The sequence below is a fragment of the Oncorhynchus keta genome, chromosome 4, assembly GCF_023373465.1.
Source record: "Oncorhynchus keta strain PuntledgeMale-10-30-2019 chromosome 4, Oket_V2, whole genome shotgun sequence".
NCBI classification, from domain to species: Eukaryota; Metazoa; Chordata; class Actinopteri; order Salmoniformes; family Salmonidae; genus Oncorhynchus; species Oncorhynchus keta.
In genome coordinates, this window is record NC_068424.1 from 59,109,136 (window position 1) to 59,126,207 (window position 17,072).

A 17,072-nucleotide genomic window follows, 5' to 3' on the forward strand; every position below is an offset into this window, starting at 1 on the left:
GAAAGGTAAAGGTAATAATATCCACTTCCTATCCTGGATAATGCTGTTTGAACTGAATAAAACGTATTCATTCATTGCTGTTTAAACTCAAGCAAGATGTGCTTTGTAAGAGGAGTAGGTTTGAGTTCTGGAAATTTATGTATGAGCAGGAATGGATATGTGAGAATTGTTAAAGTCCTTTATTTCCAACTCAACCCATGTTAAAACTGACAGCTAAACACACATTCAAAACACGCAACTTACCGTTTTGTTCCTTTAAACTTGGTTGTTGGAATTTGCTGACATGACTTGATTCAGCTTCTGAGCCATGTTGTTGAAGAAGCGATACAAACAGGATTAATAATGGAAGGATCATTTGGATTAGTGGCGGACAGCGATTACAAAACACTGTTGACGAGACGTTTAGTATCACCATGCACAACGGTTGTTTGGATGACAACAATGCTGTTTTGGACAAATTTGTAGCGGATAAACGCAGAGTAAAATCGACATAATCTCATTCAAATACAGAGTCCTTTGAAAAAAAATGAAACGTCAAAAAAATCACGTAATATCCACAAAAGGATAATTTTGAAACCAACGGCCGAGCGCACGACAAACTGGTTCCGATACAAGTGCGCACCTGTGGGGTATATGGAAAATTGCCTTGGAAGTTAGAAAGTCACTGCTGCGCTTGAACTAAATTACATATCCACTTTAAAGTTCCATCAAAGGCACCAAATTACTTATGTATTGAGTGAAATAAATCGTAAATGCTTAAATCTGAAACTTTTTGTCCAATGAGAGGTGCGATACTGTTGTCTGCGCGCGACATTCATTAGTTTCCAAAGTCTCCGCCGTCTGCAAGTCCAATCCACAGATTTGCAGGCATTACAATAAACTTCACATTAACCGCAGATACCACAAGAGTGCAGTGCAATTCGATACAGTTTGTACAGTGGATGATATTGCAGAGCACACATAACTCCAGTTGTTTGGTGAGGTCTTGGCTCGGTGGCTGTTGACTGGAACTAAACTATGCTGGAGACTGGAGCTAAACTGTCGCTAAAAGTGAGACAACAAGGTCTGGATTTTTGGAAAAGCAGACTGCCAGCTGAGCTGACGACACAACAGGTGCTATACAAAAAGTAAAACTTTCTAGTGAAGAAAACTACCAGGGAAGTTAACTGTTCAGTTGCTGCAGCTCTCCTGGTGTATGTCCAGCTCTCCTGGTGTATGTCCAGCTCTCCTGGTGTTTGTCCAGCCAGCACATTTGGTTCCTTGGAAGTTGTGGGAACATACGTTTTTGGTTTCCAGTTGGTTCTGGGAACAAAGCCATAAAACGGGTAAAACATCATGTTTTGTAAACATTCTGAGAACGGAAGTGAACATTTCGACCTGTTCTGGGAAGTAAATATTTAAGTTGCAGGGAGGTTCTCAGAATGTTTTAATATAGTTAACGTTACCTGAAAGTTTTCCTGGGTGGTTTTATTGATGCTCTGTAGGGCGGATTTTTTTGGGCAATTTTGAGTTTTTGGAATAACTTCCTTAAATCTTTCACTGAATGTTTCAATAAGACTTTTAATAACACTGCTAGCTTATTTTTGGTTCACCTTCAAACTCCATGCACAGACAGGGCACATGGAAATTAATTCCCAGGCATTAATCCTGCACACACATTTATTTTTTATTGTGACACGGCATGAGTGAGATTTTAACCTATAATCTTCTGTTCTGTATTTGTCATTTAGCAGACACTCTTATCCAGAGCAATTTACAGTTACTGCATTCATTTTAAGATAGCTAGGTGGGACAACCACAAATCACAGTCAAAGTAAGTACAATGTTCTGTAATAAAGTAGCTATCAAGTCAGACCTAATAAGGGGGAAAAAGTAAAGTGTGAGTGATAGTTCACAGAAAGTTCACAAAAGGGGGGTGCTGTGGGATAATTTAAGATACTCTTCGAACAGGCAGGGTTTCAGATGTTTTCGGGAAGATTTGCAGGGTTCTGCTGTCCTAGCTTCATAGGGAAGCTGGTTCCAGCATTGGGGTGCCTATAACCTTCTGTTCTCTATCCATGGAATTATTCCAGTGTGCCACCAGGATGGAGCTAGCGTGCCATGTTTTTTTAATGCTTACAAAGCTGTTCATTTTAGTCTATTAAACAGACCCCATTTCAAAGGAAACAAGATCAGGTGTGGCCAATTACTGGGCTCAGCCATCACACCTTAACACACTTAACAAGTTAGAGGATAGAGAGAGTTCTGTTGCTGCTGAGAACGGAATGTACAGTATATGTTTAAGTGATAATGTCAGAGAAGCCGGTGTTTGAAGGATATATTGGCACGGGTATTGTTAGGCCCGAGACGAAGTCACCAATATATCCTACAAACACCGGCTTTGAGGACATTATCACTTTTATACAACGGGTTACCAACATATTCAAATAATGATTGACATGTTCTCATTATAACTTTTATTATAAATGTTATCCTTCCACAAGATATAGTCCCGACCCTAATCTAGGGTTGCTACCCAAGCAGGCTGGTCGTTCGTTCCATCGGTTCGGTTGCTAGAGACGCGACCCATTCGTTCAGTCTTTTTGTTCTGTATCGCTCATTCTAAAAGTTCCATTGCTATACTGGCTGGCGACGTTCTTATCCCTTGCTTGCTAGCTAGCCAACTACGGCAAATGTACAGTCACGTCAAAAAGTGCAGCCAGAATAACTGCAAAGTAGTAGTAGTAGTTAGCATTTGTTTAAGCTGTTTTCTAGAGACATTTATTTGGATACATCCATAACAATGAGCTAATGAAGTGCGATTTCGCCTGGCATAAAAAAATATGCTCACCTGTCAGGACACTGTGTTGTTTAGAGGAGCTAGCCAACAATATAGATAACACAATCACTTCAAACTGAAGCTGGATACAACTAAGGGATGTATCCAGGCACTCCATGTTGTGTCTTGCCTAAGAACAGCCCTTAGCCGTGGTATATTGGCCATATACTACACCCCCTCGTGCTTATTGCTTAAATAACATTCTCTGAACGTTACTAAAGTTTTTTTCTATGGAAAGTTTTCTTAATGTTCTCTGAGCAATTTGAGAAAATGTCTTTAAATAGGAAACCTGTAAGGAAACATTATGCTTAAGTATTGAAATTCCCACAGAACAACATTGTTTCTTAAGTTAACGTTCTTGTTAAGGTTCTTCCTCTTCCTCTGAAGAGGAGGTGTAGCAGGGATTGGACCAAAATGCAGCGTGGTTATTATTAAACTTCTTTAATAAAGATGATAACAAACAATACAAAACCATGAAAAACCTAAACAGCCTTATCTGGTGCAAACAAACACAGAGACAGGAACAATCACCCATGAAACACTCAAAGAATATGGCTGCCTAAATATGGTTCCCAATCAGAGACAACGATAAACATCTGCCTCTGATTGAGAACCACTCCAGGCAACCATAGACTTACCTAGACAACTCTACTATACCACAATCCCATAGCCTACAAAAACCCCAAGACAAAAACACACCACATAAATAACCCATGTCACACCCTGGCCTGACCAAAATAATAAATAAAACACAAAATACTAAGACCAGGGCGTGACAGTTCTCTGAACTATTTGAGAACATTCCAAATGTCAACCCAGTTGGAGAAAGTTCCTAGAACATTACCAAAATTGAAATTAAATGTATCCATGATTGAACCTTAAGGAAAGGTTCTGTTAAAGTATGTTATTTGTTTAAATTGCTTAAATGTGCTGAGAATGTTCCAAAACCAAGCCACTATCCTGCACAATTTCCAGAAAGTTGTGTGAAGGTTGTATGCAAAATAACCATAGGACTAACATGCTCTCAACATGCACACTAACATGCTCACTCTTTGATCTCAAAACAAGTGCATCTACGCATGGCCGCTAATGCTGTAAACACAGTCCAGTTCAAAGTAAATCTGCTTTAAACATGTAGGTATTACAGACTCGATCAGGGAGAGGTTGAAAATGTCAGTGAAGACACTTGCCAGTTGCTCCACGCATGCTTTGAGTACACATCCTGGTAATCTGTCTGTCTCCGCGGCTTTGTGAATGTTGACCTGTTCAAAGGTCTTGCTCACGTTGGCTACCGAGAGCGTTATCACACAGTCGTCTAGAATAGCTGGTGCTCTCGTGCATGCTTCAGTGTTGCTTGCCTTGAAGCGAGCATAAAAGGCATTTAGCTCATCTGGTAGGCTCGCGTCACTGGGCAGCTCATGTCTGGGTTTCCCTTTGTAGTCCGTAATAGTTTTCAAGCCCTGCCATATCCGACGAGCGTCAGAGCCAGTGCAGTAGTATTCAATCTTAATCCTGTATTGACGCTTTGCTTGTTTGATGGTTCATCTGAGGGCATAGCGGGATTTGTTATAAGCATCCGGATTAGTGTCCTGCTCCTTGATATAGGCAGCTCTAGCCTTTTGCTCAATGCAGATGTTACTTGTAATCGATGGCTTCTGGTTGGGATATGTACGTATGGTCACTGTGGGGACGACGTCTTCAATGCACTTATTGATGTAACCGATGACTGAGGTGGTATACTCCTCAATGCCATTGGATGAATCACAGAACATATTCCAGTCTGTGCTATCAAAACAGTCCTGTAGCATCACCTAACCACTTCCGTATTGAGCGAGTCACTGGTACTTCCTGCTTTAGTTTTTGCTTGTAAGCCGAAATCAGGAGGATAGAATTATGGTCAGATTTGCCATATGGATGGCGAGGGAGAGTTTTCTATTTATTTCTGTGTGTGGAGAATAGGTGGTCTTTTTTCCTCTGGTTGCAAGTGACATGCTGGTCGTGCTGAAATGAGGTGGAACGGATTTAAGTTTGCCTGCATTAAATGCCCCTGCCACTAGCAGCGCCGCTTCTGGATGAGCATTTTCTTGTTTGCTTATTGTTTGCTTCCTCTGCTAGTTTTTGTAGAGTACGGGCTGAATAGTGCGTGTCAATGCAATAGAATCCTACTCTGATGCATTCTGCCTACAACAACATATGTTGCACAGTTTGTTTTGTTTCGGTATGTTGCATTGAAAGTGGCTAATATTGTGTGTCACAATTGCCTCAGTAAAGGAAACGTTGACAGTGTTAACAGGGAAAACTCTAGCACAGTGGTCACCAACCTTTTCTGAGTCAAGATCATTTTGAGTCAAAATGCAAGATCTACCGTTCATGACTTTAAAAAAAACGTAAGCCTTTGCAACATTAACCAATTAAAAACAGTACTGTAGCAATGAGGTTTGCGCAGTAAGCTATATGCCCAATACATTACCACCGCATATTGGCTTTGCTTGAATTGCCTTACCAATGCATTGTTGTTCGGGCCCCTTTTTGAAATTATATTTCAAAATTTGAGGTCGGCAATATGATCACACCTGTAAAAGGTCTATTGTTGTATTACTCGTGAAGCACAGCTGAGTGAGCATATATTTAAATCATTAGCTTTTTATTTTTATTTTACTGGGCTGATTGTGTCAACATCTAATGATCAGTCTCAGTTAAATGAAGGTTAAATAAAATAAAAATGAGTCTCAGCGGAGGGAGAGAGCAGCAGACTGAGGACCCGCCGTTCAACATCCCCCTGCTCTCACTTTTCTCCACTGTCACTGACTAAAAAGGGACAGCGTCTTCCAGCTGATAGCGAAACTCAAGTCGCACTGCATTATTTCTGCCTCATGCTCAAATTCATGTTGTTACTCCTAGGAAGAGAGAAAGTAAAATATTCCTCGATAAAAAACGCAAGCCTATAGATACACTTTCCAGCTCATTTATTACTGTTGCAGTGCTTGTTGTAGCGCTGAGTGGAAATAGGAAGAACGCACATTTTATGGCTTATAAATGTGTTGAACACAAAGTGTTGACAGTGCTGAATAACTTAAACATCAATTAATTCATAAAAACAGCATCTCTTTGCTGTATTATTTGACCGTCTCTCTCTAGTCATGGTTTTAAATGTTTTGAAATCTCACAGTATCAGTTTAGCTATAGCTTTCTTTTATGCCTGCTACCTAACTGCAGACACGGTTATCTGAGCCATCCGATTGGCCAGCGGTAGACCTACAGTGCACTATATTTGCTCTCTGGGCCCCCGGGAAGGCAGAGTTTGTGCCTTCAGACATATGCAATAGTTCAAAATGGCAGCAGTTTGCCTACCTGGCGTGCAGGGCAGCTGAATCGGGTGCACCTGCCCTAGACAAATAAAAAAAATAGGAACACAAGACTTCATCGTTCTTTTTTTACATAAATGTTTGGCAATCGACTAGGAGTGCCTTGGAGATTGACCAGTTGATCGCGACCTACCAGTTGGTGATCACTGCTCTAGGAAGTTGAGGGAAGTTCAATCGTGCTTCTCTCTGTCGCCTGATATTTCTGTGCTGCAGTGCCAGGCGGAGCTGTGCCCAGTTCAGAGGGAGCATTGCCAAGTACCGGCTGTAAAAATGGCAAAAAGGGCATTGGGTTCAAATGTGCCATGAATAACGTGACCAAACATGGGTCTAAAACATGTTTTATTTTTTTCCTGAGTTTTCTTATATCTCTTAGATATAGGACAGACACTTGAAAACATTTTTTACTGTCTGTTTTGACATTTATGTTTCTGATACAGTAGCCTACAGTAACAATCCATGTATGTCCATGATGCGTAATGCATTGTGCCTGAATTGAACGACTGTATCTACTATAAATTGGATAATTAATCTTCATTATAATCACATCATAAATGATATCAGCTAGATTTTGCATCAATAGAGTGATAATGCATGGCACATTTGAGTCAAGCAATGTTAATGCAATAGGTCACAATGTAATGTACAAAATAGCATTTCGATCAGCTGGTCCTCTTTTTCCCTCTGTTTTTTCCTACCCATTGCTGTTAAACATATTCCTTGTGATATCATGCCATTAAGGGTTAATATAATTGTGATATTGGCACTGTAGGCTACACATAACTTTCCCATTTCAACAATGTGAATACTGTACCATAAACACTCCCCCTGGACTCATTCCTTAGTCTCACCATCATTGCCCAGAACTTTTCATCATGGGGAAGTTAGAAAAATGCCTAATGCCTGTTTGGGGAAATGTTTAAGAACTCAAAATGTGTCATTTCAAAGCTGTAGACACCGCTGTTACCATTTCCCCCTTATGTTCCCAATTTCCACTCTCCAGCACAATGCTGTACCTCATCATATGCGTTTCATGTGGTTACTCTCATCTCATTGTCAGTGGAATCCTCATATGTGTGTGTGTGTCCCTGTGTAAGTATACCAGCAGACAAAGCAATCAAAGGGAGTTGCAGACACATTGAACCTATTCACCATGACACATGATGCAATGGCAGAGCAACTTAGCCCTGTCTCACATTGGTGAGACATTGCAGCCTCAGAGAGAGGGAAAGCCTAAAGATATCACCACCTGAAAAGTATGAGAGGTTTTAACGTTTTTAATCAAAGTTAACGGCAGATAAGAGATTGCATGGCTGTGATACACGGGTTGGTGTGTTGCCTCCATGGAGTGTGGCATATAGAGGTCCTCTTGTGCCTTCTGTAAGGGCCAAGTCCCTTTGTGTAAAGAAGAGTATCACATTCCACCCCTGCAAAAGCCTGCAGCAGATGTCAGCACTTCACATTGTGGAATCTCTCTCTCTCTCTCTCTCTCTCTCTCTCTCTCTAGTGCACACACACACACACACACACACACACACACACACACACACACACACACACACACACACACACACACACACACACACACACACACACACACACACACACACACACACACACACACACACACACACACACACACACACACACACACACACACACACACACGCACTCTGCCCCTGAGCAAGCAGTTAACCCACTGTTCCCCGGCGCCGAAGACGTGGATGTCAATAAAGGCACCTCTCTCATTCAGTTGAGTACATTCTGTTGGACAACTGACTACTGACTTGTGGGGACACACAATTTAGTCCCATTCTAAATCCGATTTTCTCTAACCCCTAATCGTACTCTTCCCCTACCCTCGTACTCTTACCCTCAAATTAGTGTTTGTTTACTATTCTTTTGGGGATTTCTGGTCTCCACAAGAATAGTTGAACACATACACATACACTTAAGCATGCACACACATACACCCTCTTTCTCTCCCTCTCTCTCACACAGGCACATACTCTTTCACCCCTGGAGGTTTTGTCTGTGAAAGCTTGGTATTTTGTCTCCCTGTCCACATGTGATTGCTGCTTCCATGGTGGTCTCCTGAAACACAGAGACTGATACGAAACATGCAATAAACAGTGGAAATTAGAAACAAGACGGACCTTTGGGTCACTGCAAGCATACAAAGACATGCACGCCAGAAGGCTCTGCAGTAGGCTGGATGTAATTGTATACAAGAGAAAATCCACAGCCTCTAAGCAGAGCAAAATCCCATTACGGTCCATTTGCCTTTTTGGGACACACTGTCAAATAAATGCCCCATTCCTTATGTATTCGTCACGGTGAATGTAAGATATCATTTTGTTAGAGGTGAATTACAGTGAAAACTGTATGAATGGACGTTGCTATAGAGTATTCAAATCATAGTACATCATTATCGTACCTTGAGGAGAGGTTGAGGCTGTTTTGCTGACTTCATTTGTACGTTACTTATTTTTTTTACCAGCCTTGGCTATTGAGTGCTCCGCTGAGCCGTTACCATTTGAAGCTACAAAGAAATAATTGAGCACCTTTAAAGTCAGATGTTGATCTACACAAAACGGTGACTCTCCTTGAATCTTACAGTATGTCACAGTCACAAATGCCCTTCAGCAGTATTATTTTGTTACAGTGGAGTTTTGCTTTGAGGCTAGAGCCCCCTGGTGGTAGCCACTGAAGCTGCCGCTCAAATCTTGAATTTTTTAAATATTTTTTTAATGATTTTATTTCACCTCTATTTAACCAGGTTGGCTAGTTGAGAACAAGTTCTCATTTACAACTGCGACCTGGCCAAGATAAAGCATAGCAGTGTGAACAGACAGCAACACAGAGTTACACATGGAGTAAACAATAAACAAGTCAATAACACAGTAGAATCTTTTTTTTTAAACAAATAAAAAAAGAAATGGCTGACAATGTGTCTGGTGTTGGAGACCATTACTCATGGGCAATCTCCAATCGCACAGAAGAGTTTTGTATGTCATATAGTTGCAGTGTCCAGTCAAATATATGGAACGTGGTATTCAATTTCATAACTGTTAGTAATGTGTTTTCCCTGTATTCTGATCCAACAGGTAAACACTGACAATAGGCTGGGCAAGTACGGCACGGAAAACTCTACGTATGTCGACTCAATAGGAAATTGCATTAAAAAAATTAAATGCCTATAACCCTCGATCGAATTGAATCACAGCCTGTGTGTGTGTGATGGAGAGAGGGAGAGTGAGACCTTGTTTGAGACAAGGAAGAGATAACGAGAGAAAAAAGCATGTGATCACTATGGAAAGGGAGAACCCAGCAACGGAGGAAAACACCAATTCCATGCATGTCTGTGTTCTTAGAAAAACCTGATTACCAATGGCCTTGACTGATAAGTCAAGCTAGCAGGCCTCTCCCTTAGCCATCAACAATCAGCCTTTGATTGCCATATATCTCCTTCTCTAAATAAGATCAATTTGTCAATGAGAAAACTACCAAAAATATTTGATCGGTAGAGATCTAGATAGTGTCTGGTAGGCCATCACCACTAATCCATTTCCCCCTGAACGTCTTCAATCTTTGCATCTTCAACATTTACTGTAGGAATGTGAATCCCTTCTCCTGATGCCTCTGCCACCTCAATCACCAATCAACTGTTCATCCACTTTATCAGCACTATTTGCCACATAGTTAGTGCTTGTCCCTGTCAATGAACATTTTTCTCACCATCATTACTCCCAATAACTAGACAGGTACACACACGTTTCACGCACATGCACATGCACACACGCACACATGTTGAATGGCGCCAGAGGAGATGGCTGCCGTTTTACCGGCTCCTAACCAATTGTGCTATCATGTGTTTTTTCATGTTATTTGTAACTTATTATGGACATAATGTTTCTGCCACTGTCTCTTATGACCAAAAAGTGCTTCTGGATATCAGGACAGCGATTACTCAACTCGTACTGGACGGAAACATACAGCTGGCTGGGTTTTCCGTGCATCAGCAAAATAGAATAGCTGCCTCTGGTAGGACAAGGGGTGGCGGTCTGTGTCTATTTGTAAATAACAGCTGGTGCACAAAATCTAATATTAAGGAAGTCTCAAGGTTTTGCTCGCCTGTGGTAGAGTATCTCATGGTAAGCTGTAGGCCACACCATTTATCTATATTTTTCGTAGCTGTCTATCTACCACCATAAACCGATGCTGGCACTAAGACCACAGGCCATAGGCAAACAAAGAAATACTCATCCAAAGGCGGCGCTCCTAGTGGCTGGGGAGTTTAATGCAAGGAAACTTACATCTGTTTTAACTCATTTCTACCAGAATGTGACATGCGCAAGCAGAGAAAAAAACCTCTAGACCACCTTTACTCCACACACAGAGACATGTACAAAGCTCTCCCTCACCCTCCATTTGGCAAATCTGACCATAACTCTATCCTCCTGATTCCTACTTACAAGCAACAACTAAAGCAGGAAGTACCAGAAACTCGGAAGTGGTCAGATGACGCAGATGCTAAACTACTGGACTGTACCCGGACGACGCTGTCTCTACCTCTGCCACTACCTTTACCTCTACCTCTACCTCTACCACTACCTCTGCTACTACCAGTACCTCTACCACTACCTCTACCTCTACCTCTGCTGCTACCTTTATCTCTACCTCTACCTCTGCCACTACCTCTACCTCTAGCACTACCTCTATCTCTACCACTACATCTAACTCTACCTCTGCCACCTCCACTACCTCTATCTCCACCACTGCCTCTACTGCTACCACTACCACTACCACTCTACTAGGGATGCACCGATATGACGTTTTTGGCCGATACCGATATCCGCTATTTTCCTTGTGAAAAAAAGCAATACAGATAACCGATATTAAACATTTTTGCTGCCTTTTAAGCATTCTAGTACAGTTAAATAGTTAACACACACACACACACACTGATCAAAAAGTTATTTTGTTGGCATTTACTTATGTCTCCATTACTAGTAAAACATAATCAAAACCTATTTCTTTCACTTACTTGTTCATTGGTTCAGTCTCAACCAGGATTTCATCATACATGTCAAGCATTGAAGTTTCAGCTCTGTCTGTCCGTGCCCTCTCTTCCTCGGCGTACACTGTCACTGTGTCCATTTCCATCTTGTCCAGCTGTGTCTAACATTTAATGTAAAACCTTTTTATTTTGTCTGCATCAAAGTAGCAGTCGACATAGTAAAGAGGCCCAGAGAGAATGTCTCCGAATCACTTGTTCATAGCCTCTTGAAGAGTACTTTTGCAAGTTTTAACCCCACGGTATGTGTTGGAAGTTTTGTTGAGCAGGCATTTCAATGCCATGACAGAGGGTATCATGTCTGCTGCAGATGCAGTTAAGCTTTTTTCTCAAGTCAGTTGTTCGAATGGAGCTAGGAGTGTTTTCAGGTTTTTTCAAGTTTCAAACATGTTCTCAAATGCCATTGAAATGGCAGCAGCGGTGTGAGAACCAGCACATTCTGGAGCATGCAATACGGCTTTCCTCAGTACGTAATCCTCTGTGCTGTCAGACTCAGCATGCTCATGGGGCTGACATCGCTGGTCCAAATGTCAGTCGTGAAACTAATAGCAGTGACGCCCATAGCAAGTAGCTCATAGATGTGCGTTTCAACAATACTGTGTAACTCCGGTAGGGCAACATCTGAAAAATAGCGCCTACTTGGTAGTGTGTACCGGTGCAAGACCAGTTGGCGAAAGCCAACATCATTCACGACAGAGAACGGTTGATTGTCAAGGGCAATGAATTCTATTATCTTGGCGATAATTTCACCTTTGAGTTGTCTCACTGACATGTTGTTACTCTTTCAAATGACTGCTTGACTTGAACTTGTTAAGTTGTTGGAAGTGCTCTCTTAGTATTTTAATGATTTTGTTCTGTGTAGTGCTGTATTTGTTTGTGGCGTCATGACGTCATCTACCTACATTATATAGGTATGCAGGTCAGCTTTGACATCAGTTGGCATTTTTAGCTAATATCGTCCGATTCCGATATGCTTACCGATATATCATGCATCCCTAACCTCTACCACTACCTCTAGCAGTACCTCTACCACTACCTCTACCAGTACCTCTACCACTACCACTACCTCTACCACTACCTCCACCACTACCTCTACTTCTATCTCTACCACTACCTCTACCTCTACCACTAACTCTACCAGTACCTCTACCAACACCTCTACCACTACATCTACCCCTGCCACTACCCCTACCACTACCTCTGCCACTACCTCTACCACTACCTCTACCACTACCACTACCACTACCACTACCACTACCTCTACCACTACCACTATATCTACCACTACCTCTACTTCTACCTCTATCACCACCTCTACCTCCATCTCTACCTTTACACCTACCACTACCTCTACCTCTACCCATACCTCTACCACTACCACTATATCTACCACTACCTCTACTTCTACCTCTATCACCACCTCTACCTCCATCTCTACCTTTACACCTACCACTACCACTACCTCTACCACTACCACTACCTTGACCACTAACACTACCTCCATCTCTACCTTTACACCTACCACTACCTCTTCCTCTACCTCTACCTCTACCACTACCACTATATCTACCACTACCTCTACTTCTACCTCTATCACCACCTCTACCTCCATCTCTACCTTTACACCTACCACTACCTCTTCCTCTACCCCTACCTCTACCACTACCACTATATCTACCACTACCTCTACTTCTACCTCTACCACCACCTCTACCTCCATCTCTACCTTTACACCTACCACTAACCCTACCTCTACCCCTACCTCTACCACGACCACTACCTCTACCACTACCTCTACCTCCATCTCTACCTTTACACCTACCACTACCTCTACCTCTACCCCTACCTCTACCACGACCACTACCTCTACCACTAACTCTTCCCCATATTGGTCCCCATAGTGTCGGTCTGAGACAGATTGGACTAGGTCCCCACATTGGTCCCTATAGTGCCGGTCGGATTGACAGGCCATGACAAAAATACATCAATATGGGATTAGCAAATCTAATGTGGTATTATATCTGGCATGCAGGCCACATTTTGTTATCAGTAAGGACTTTGTGTTGACACGTTCTTTGTTTGAATGATCATAAAGCCCTTGACAGAGGTACTATAGGGACCAATGTGGGGAACTTGTCCAATCTGCCCCAGACCGAAACTATTCAAATCAAATTCCATTTTTCAAATGTGCCGAATACAATAGGTGTACCGGTAGACCTTACCATGAAATCCTTACTTACAAGCCCTTTAATCATCAATGCAGTTTTTTTAAGTAATAAAATGTTTTCTAAAATTATTAAATACAAATTAAATAAACAAAAGTTTTAAAAAGTAATATAATAAAATAACAATAATGAGGCTATATACAGTGGGGAGAACAAGTATTTGATACACTGCCGATTTTGTAGGTTTTCCTACTTACAAAGCATGTAGAGGTCTGTAATTTTTATCATAGGTACACTTCGACTGTGAGAGACGGAATCTAACAAAAATCCAGGAAATCACATTGTATGATTTTTAAGTAATTAATTTGCATTTTATTGCATGACAACCTCCTTCACAAGTCAGAACCGTCCAGAGTAGTGAGGCTGGGCTGGCGGGCAGGTGTAGGCAGCGATCGATTGAAGAGCATGCATTTAGTTTTACGTGTATTTAAGAGCAGTTGAAGGCTACGGAAGGAGAGTTGTATGGCATTGAAGCTCGTCTGGAGGGTAGTTAACACAGTGTCCAAAGAAGGGCCAGAAGTATACAGAATGGTGTCGTCTGCGTAGAGGTGGATCAGAGACTCACCAGCAGCAAGAGCGACATCATTGATGTATACAGAGAAGAGAGTCGGCCCAAGAATTGAACCCTGTGGCACACCCATAGAGACTAACAGAGGTCCGGACAACAGTCCCTCCGATTTGACCCACTGAACTCTATAGGAACAGTAGTTGATGAACCATGCGAGGCAATCATTTGAGAAACCGAGGCTGTTGAGTCTGCTGATGAGGATGTGGTGATTGACAGAGTCGAAAGCCTTGGCCAGGTCAATGAATACGGCTGCACAGTGTTTTTTCTTGTCGATGGAGGTTAAGATATCATTTAGGACCTTGAGCGTGGCTGAGGTGCACCCATGACCAGCTCTGAAACCAGATTGCATAGTGGAGAAGGTACGGTGGGATTAGAAATGGTCGGTAATCTGTTTGTTAACTTGGCATTCAAAAACCTTAGAAAGGCAGGGTAGGATAGGGGGGGATGACCGCAGCTGCTTTCCAATCTTTGGGAATCTCAGATGACACGAAAGAGAGGTTGAACAGGCTTGTAATAGGGGTTGCAACAATTTCGGCAGACAATTTTAGAAAGAAAGGATCCAGATTGTCTAGCCCAGCTGATTCCAGATGTTCCAGTTCTTTCAGAGCATCAGCTGACTGGATTTGGGAGAAGGAGAAATGGGGAAGACTTGGGCGAGTTGCTGTGGGGGGTGCAATGCTGTTGACCGAGGTAGGGGTAGCCAGGTAGAAAGCATGGCCAGCCGTAGAAAAATGCTTATTGAAATTCTCAATTATAGTGAATTTATCGGTGGTGACAGTGTTTCCTATCTTCAGTGAGTTTGTGTTGCAGGAAGCAAACTTCTGATTGAAAAAGCTAGCTTTGGCTCTTCTAACTGCCTGTGTATATTTGTTCCTAACTTCCCTGAAAAGTTGCATATCTCGGGGGCTGTTCAATGCTAATGCAGCACGCCACAGGATGTTTTTTTGCTGGTTAAGGGCAGTCCGGTCTGGAGAGAACCAAGGACTATACCTGTTCCTGGTTCTAAATTTCTTGAATGGGGCATGCATATTTAAGATGGTAAGGAAGGCATTTTTAAAGAATCACCAGGCATCCTCTACAGACGGGATGAGGTCAATATCCTTCTAGGATACCCGGGCCAGGTCGATTAGAAAGGCCTGCTCGCTGAGGTGATTCAGAGAGCGTTTGACAGTGATGAGTGGAGGTCATTTGACTGCTGACCCATTAAGGATATGAGGACCCATGCCAAATATTTTTAGTCTTCTGAGGGGGAATAGACATTGTCTTGGTATGTTTGGATCATGATAGTTTTGAAGCTCTTGACCCACTCCACTATTAGGTACCAACGTGGGGAACCTGTCTAATCTGCCCCAGACCCATTGAATAATAGAAAAGGAACTGAAGCTCTGGGTTATATGTGAAATAGGAATTGGAATAGTTTCCATTTTCTTATTCTTTGGAAGAACATAAGGCCCATTTAAAAAGGTGATGCAAACTGTTCCTCAGTAATACCTCTTGGCTAGACGTACAAAGGCGAGGGTCATAAACCACATAGTTTGATTCTCTTTGATTTCAGACTGTGTGAGAGAGAAAGGATTGTCTCCACCTCAGAGGTAAGCTTTGATTCACTGTTGGCTACAACGTGGAGGTACACTGCACACCATAGATGCACACCACACTGCACACCATAGATGGTAGAGAGCCTCTACTTCCAATGTCCTGATGCATGCATTCCTGCACACACACACACACGCACACGCACACACACATACTCCTCACCAGAGAGAGAATGCTGGAGGGCATCCACACACACACACACACACACACACACACACACACACACACACACACACACACACACACACACACACACACACACACACACACACACACACACACACACACACACACACACACACACAGAGCGAAACACACTCACATACACACTGACACTGTGTTTGTTGGCAAACAAGCATGTATTTGCTCATGCCATCTCCCTTTCCCTCACAGACTCAACATGTAAAGTGTTGGTCCGATGTTTAATGAGCTGAAATAAAAGATCACAGAATTTATTTAAATTGACTGATTTCCTTATATAGCCTGTAACTCAGTAAAATCTTTGAAATTGAATCATGTTGGGGTTATGTTTTTGTTCAGTGTCGTTGCTTATATCAGTGGATCATTATTTAGTGTAGAGACATGGATATAGAAATGACAGAGATTAAGAGATATTAAATAGATAATACTTGCCAGGTATGTTTTAAGTTATATATGTTGTGTTATAGATTATATGTTGTGTTCTAGATGTTATGTTGTGTTAAAGATGTTTTGTTGCGTTCTAGATGTTATGTTGTGTTCTAGATGTTGTGTTGTGTTCTAGATGTTATGTTGTTTTATAGATGTGATTTTGTGTTATAGATGCTGTATTGTGTTCAAGATGTTATGTTGTGTTATAGATATTGTGTTGTGTTATTGATGTTGTGTTATGTATGTTATGTTGAATTATAGATGTCATGTTGTGTTATAGATGTTGTGTTGTAGATATTGTGTTGTGTTATAGATGTTATGTTGAGTTATGGATGTAGATGTTATGCCATGGATGTTATGTTGTGTTAAGGATGTTACAGTGTGTTGTGTTATTGGTGTTATGGATGTTATGTTGTGTTATGAATGTTATGTTGTGTTATAGGTGTTATGTTGTGGTATGGATGTTATGTTGTGTTATAGGTGTTATGTTGTGGTATGGATGTTATGGTGTGTTATATATATTGTGTTGTGTTATAGATGTTATGTTGAGTTATGGATGTAGATATTATGCCATGGATGTTATGTTGTGTTAAGGATGTTACAGTGTGTTGTGTTATTGGTGTTATGGATGTTATGTTGTGTTATGAATGTTATGTTGTGTTATAGGTGTTATGTTGTGTTAAGGATGTTACAGTGGGTTGTGTTATTGGTGTTATGGATGTTATGTTGTGTTATGAATGTTATGTTGTGTTATAGGTGTTATGTTGTGGTATGGATGTTATGTTGTGGTATGAAT

The 17,072-nt window shown here is 41.6% G+C and overlaps 2 protein-coding genes across 2 annotated transcripts in view; one reads left to right on the forward strand and one right to left on the reverse strand.

The window, feature by feature from the left end:
- LOC118379632 (platelet-derived growth factor C-like) overlaps positions 1–1,209 on the reverse strand; it is a 72,619-nt gene extending 71,410 nt beyond the window's left edge. The window contains exon 1 of the mRNA XM_035766656.2: positions 244–1,209. Within this exon, the coding sequence (XP_035622549.1) occupies positions 244–415 (172 nt within the window). The 5' untranslated portion in view covers positions 416–1,209. The remainder of the gene's footprint in view (positions 1–243) is intronic.
- The window catches only part of LOC118379603 (glycine receptor subunit beta), a 58,210-nt gene that overhangs the window by 5,177 nt on the left and 35,961 nt on the right, over positions 1–17,072 (forward strand). The window lies entirely within an intron of this gene.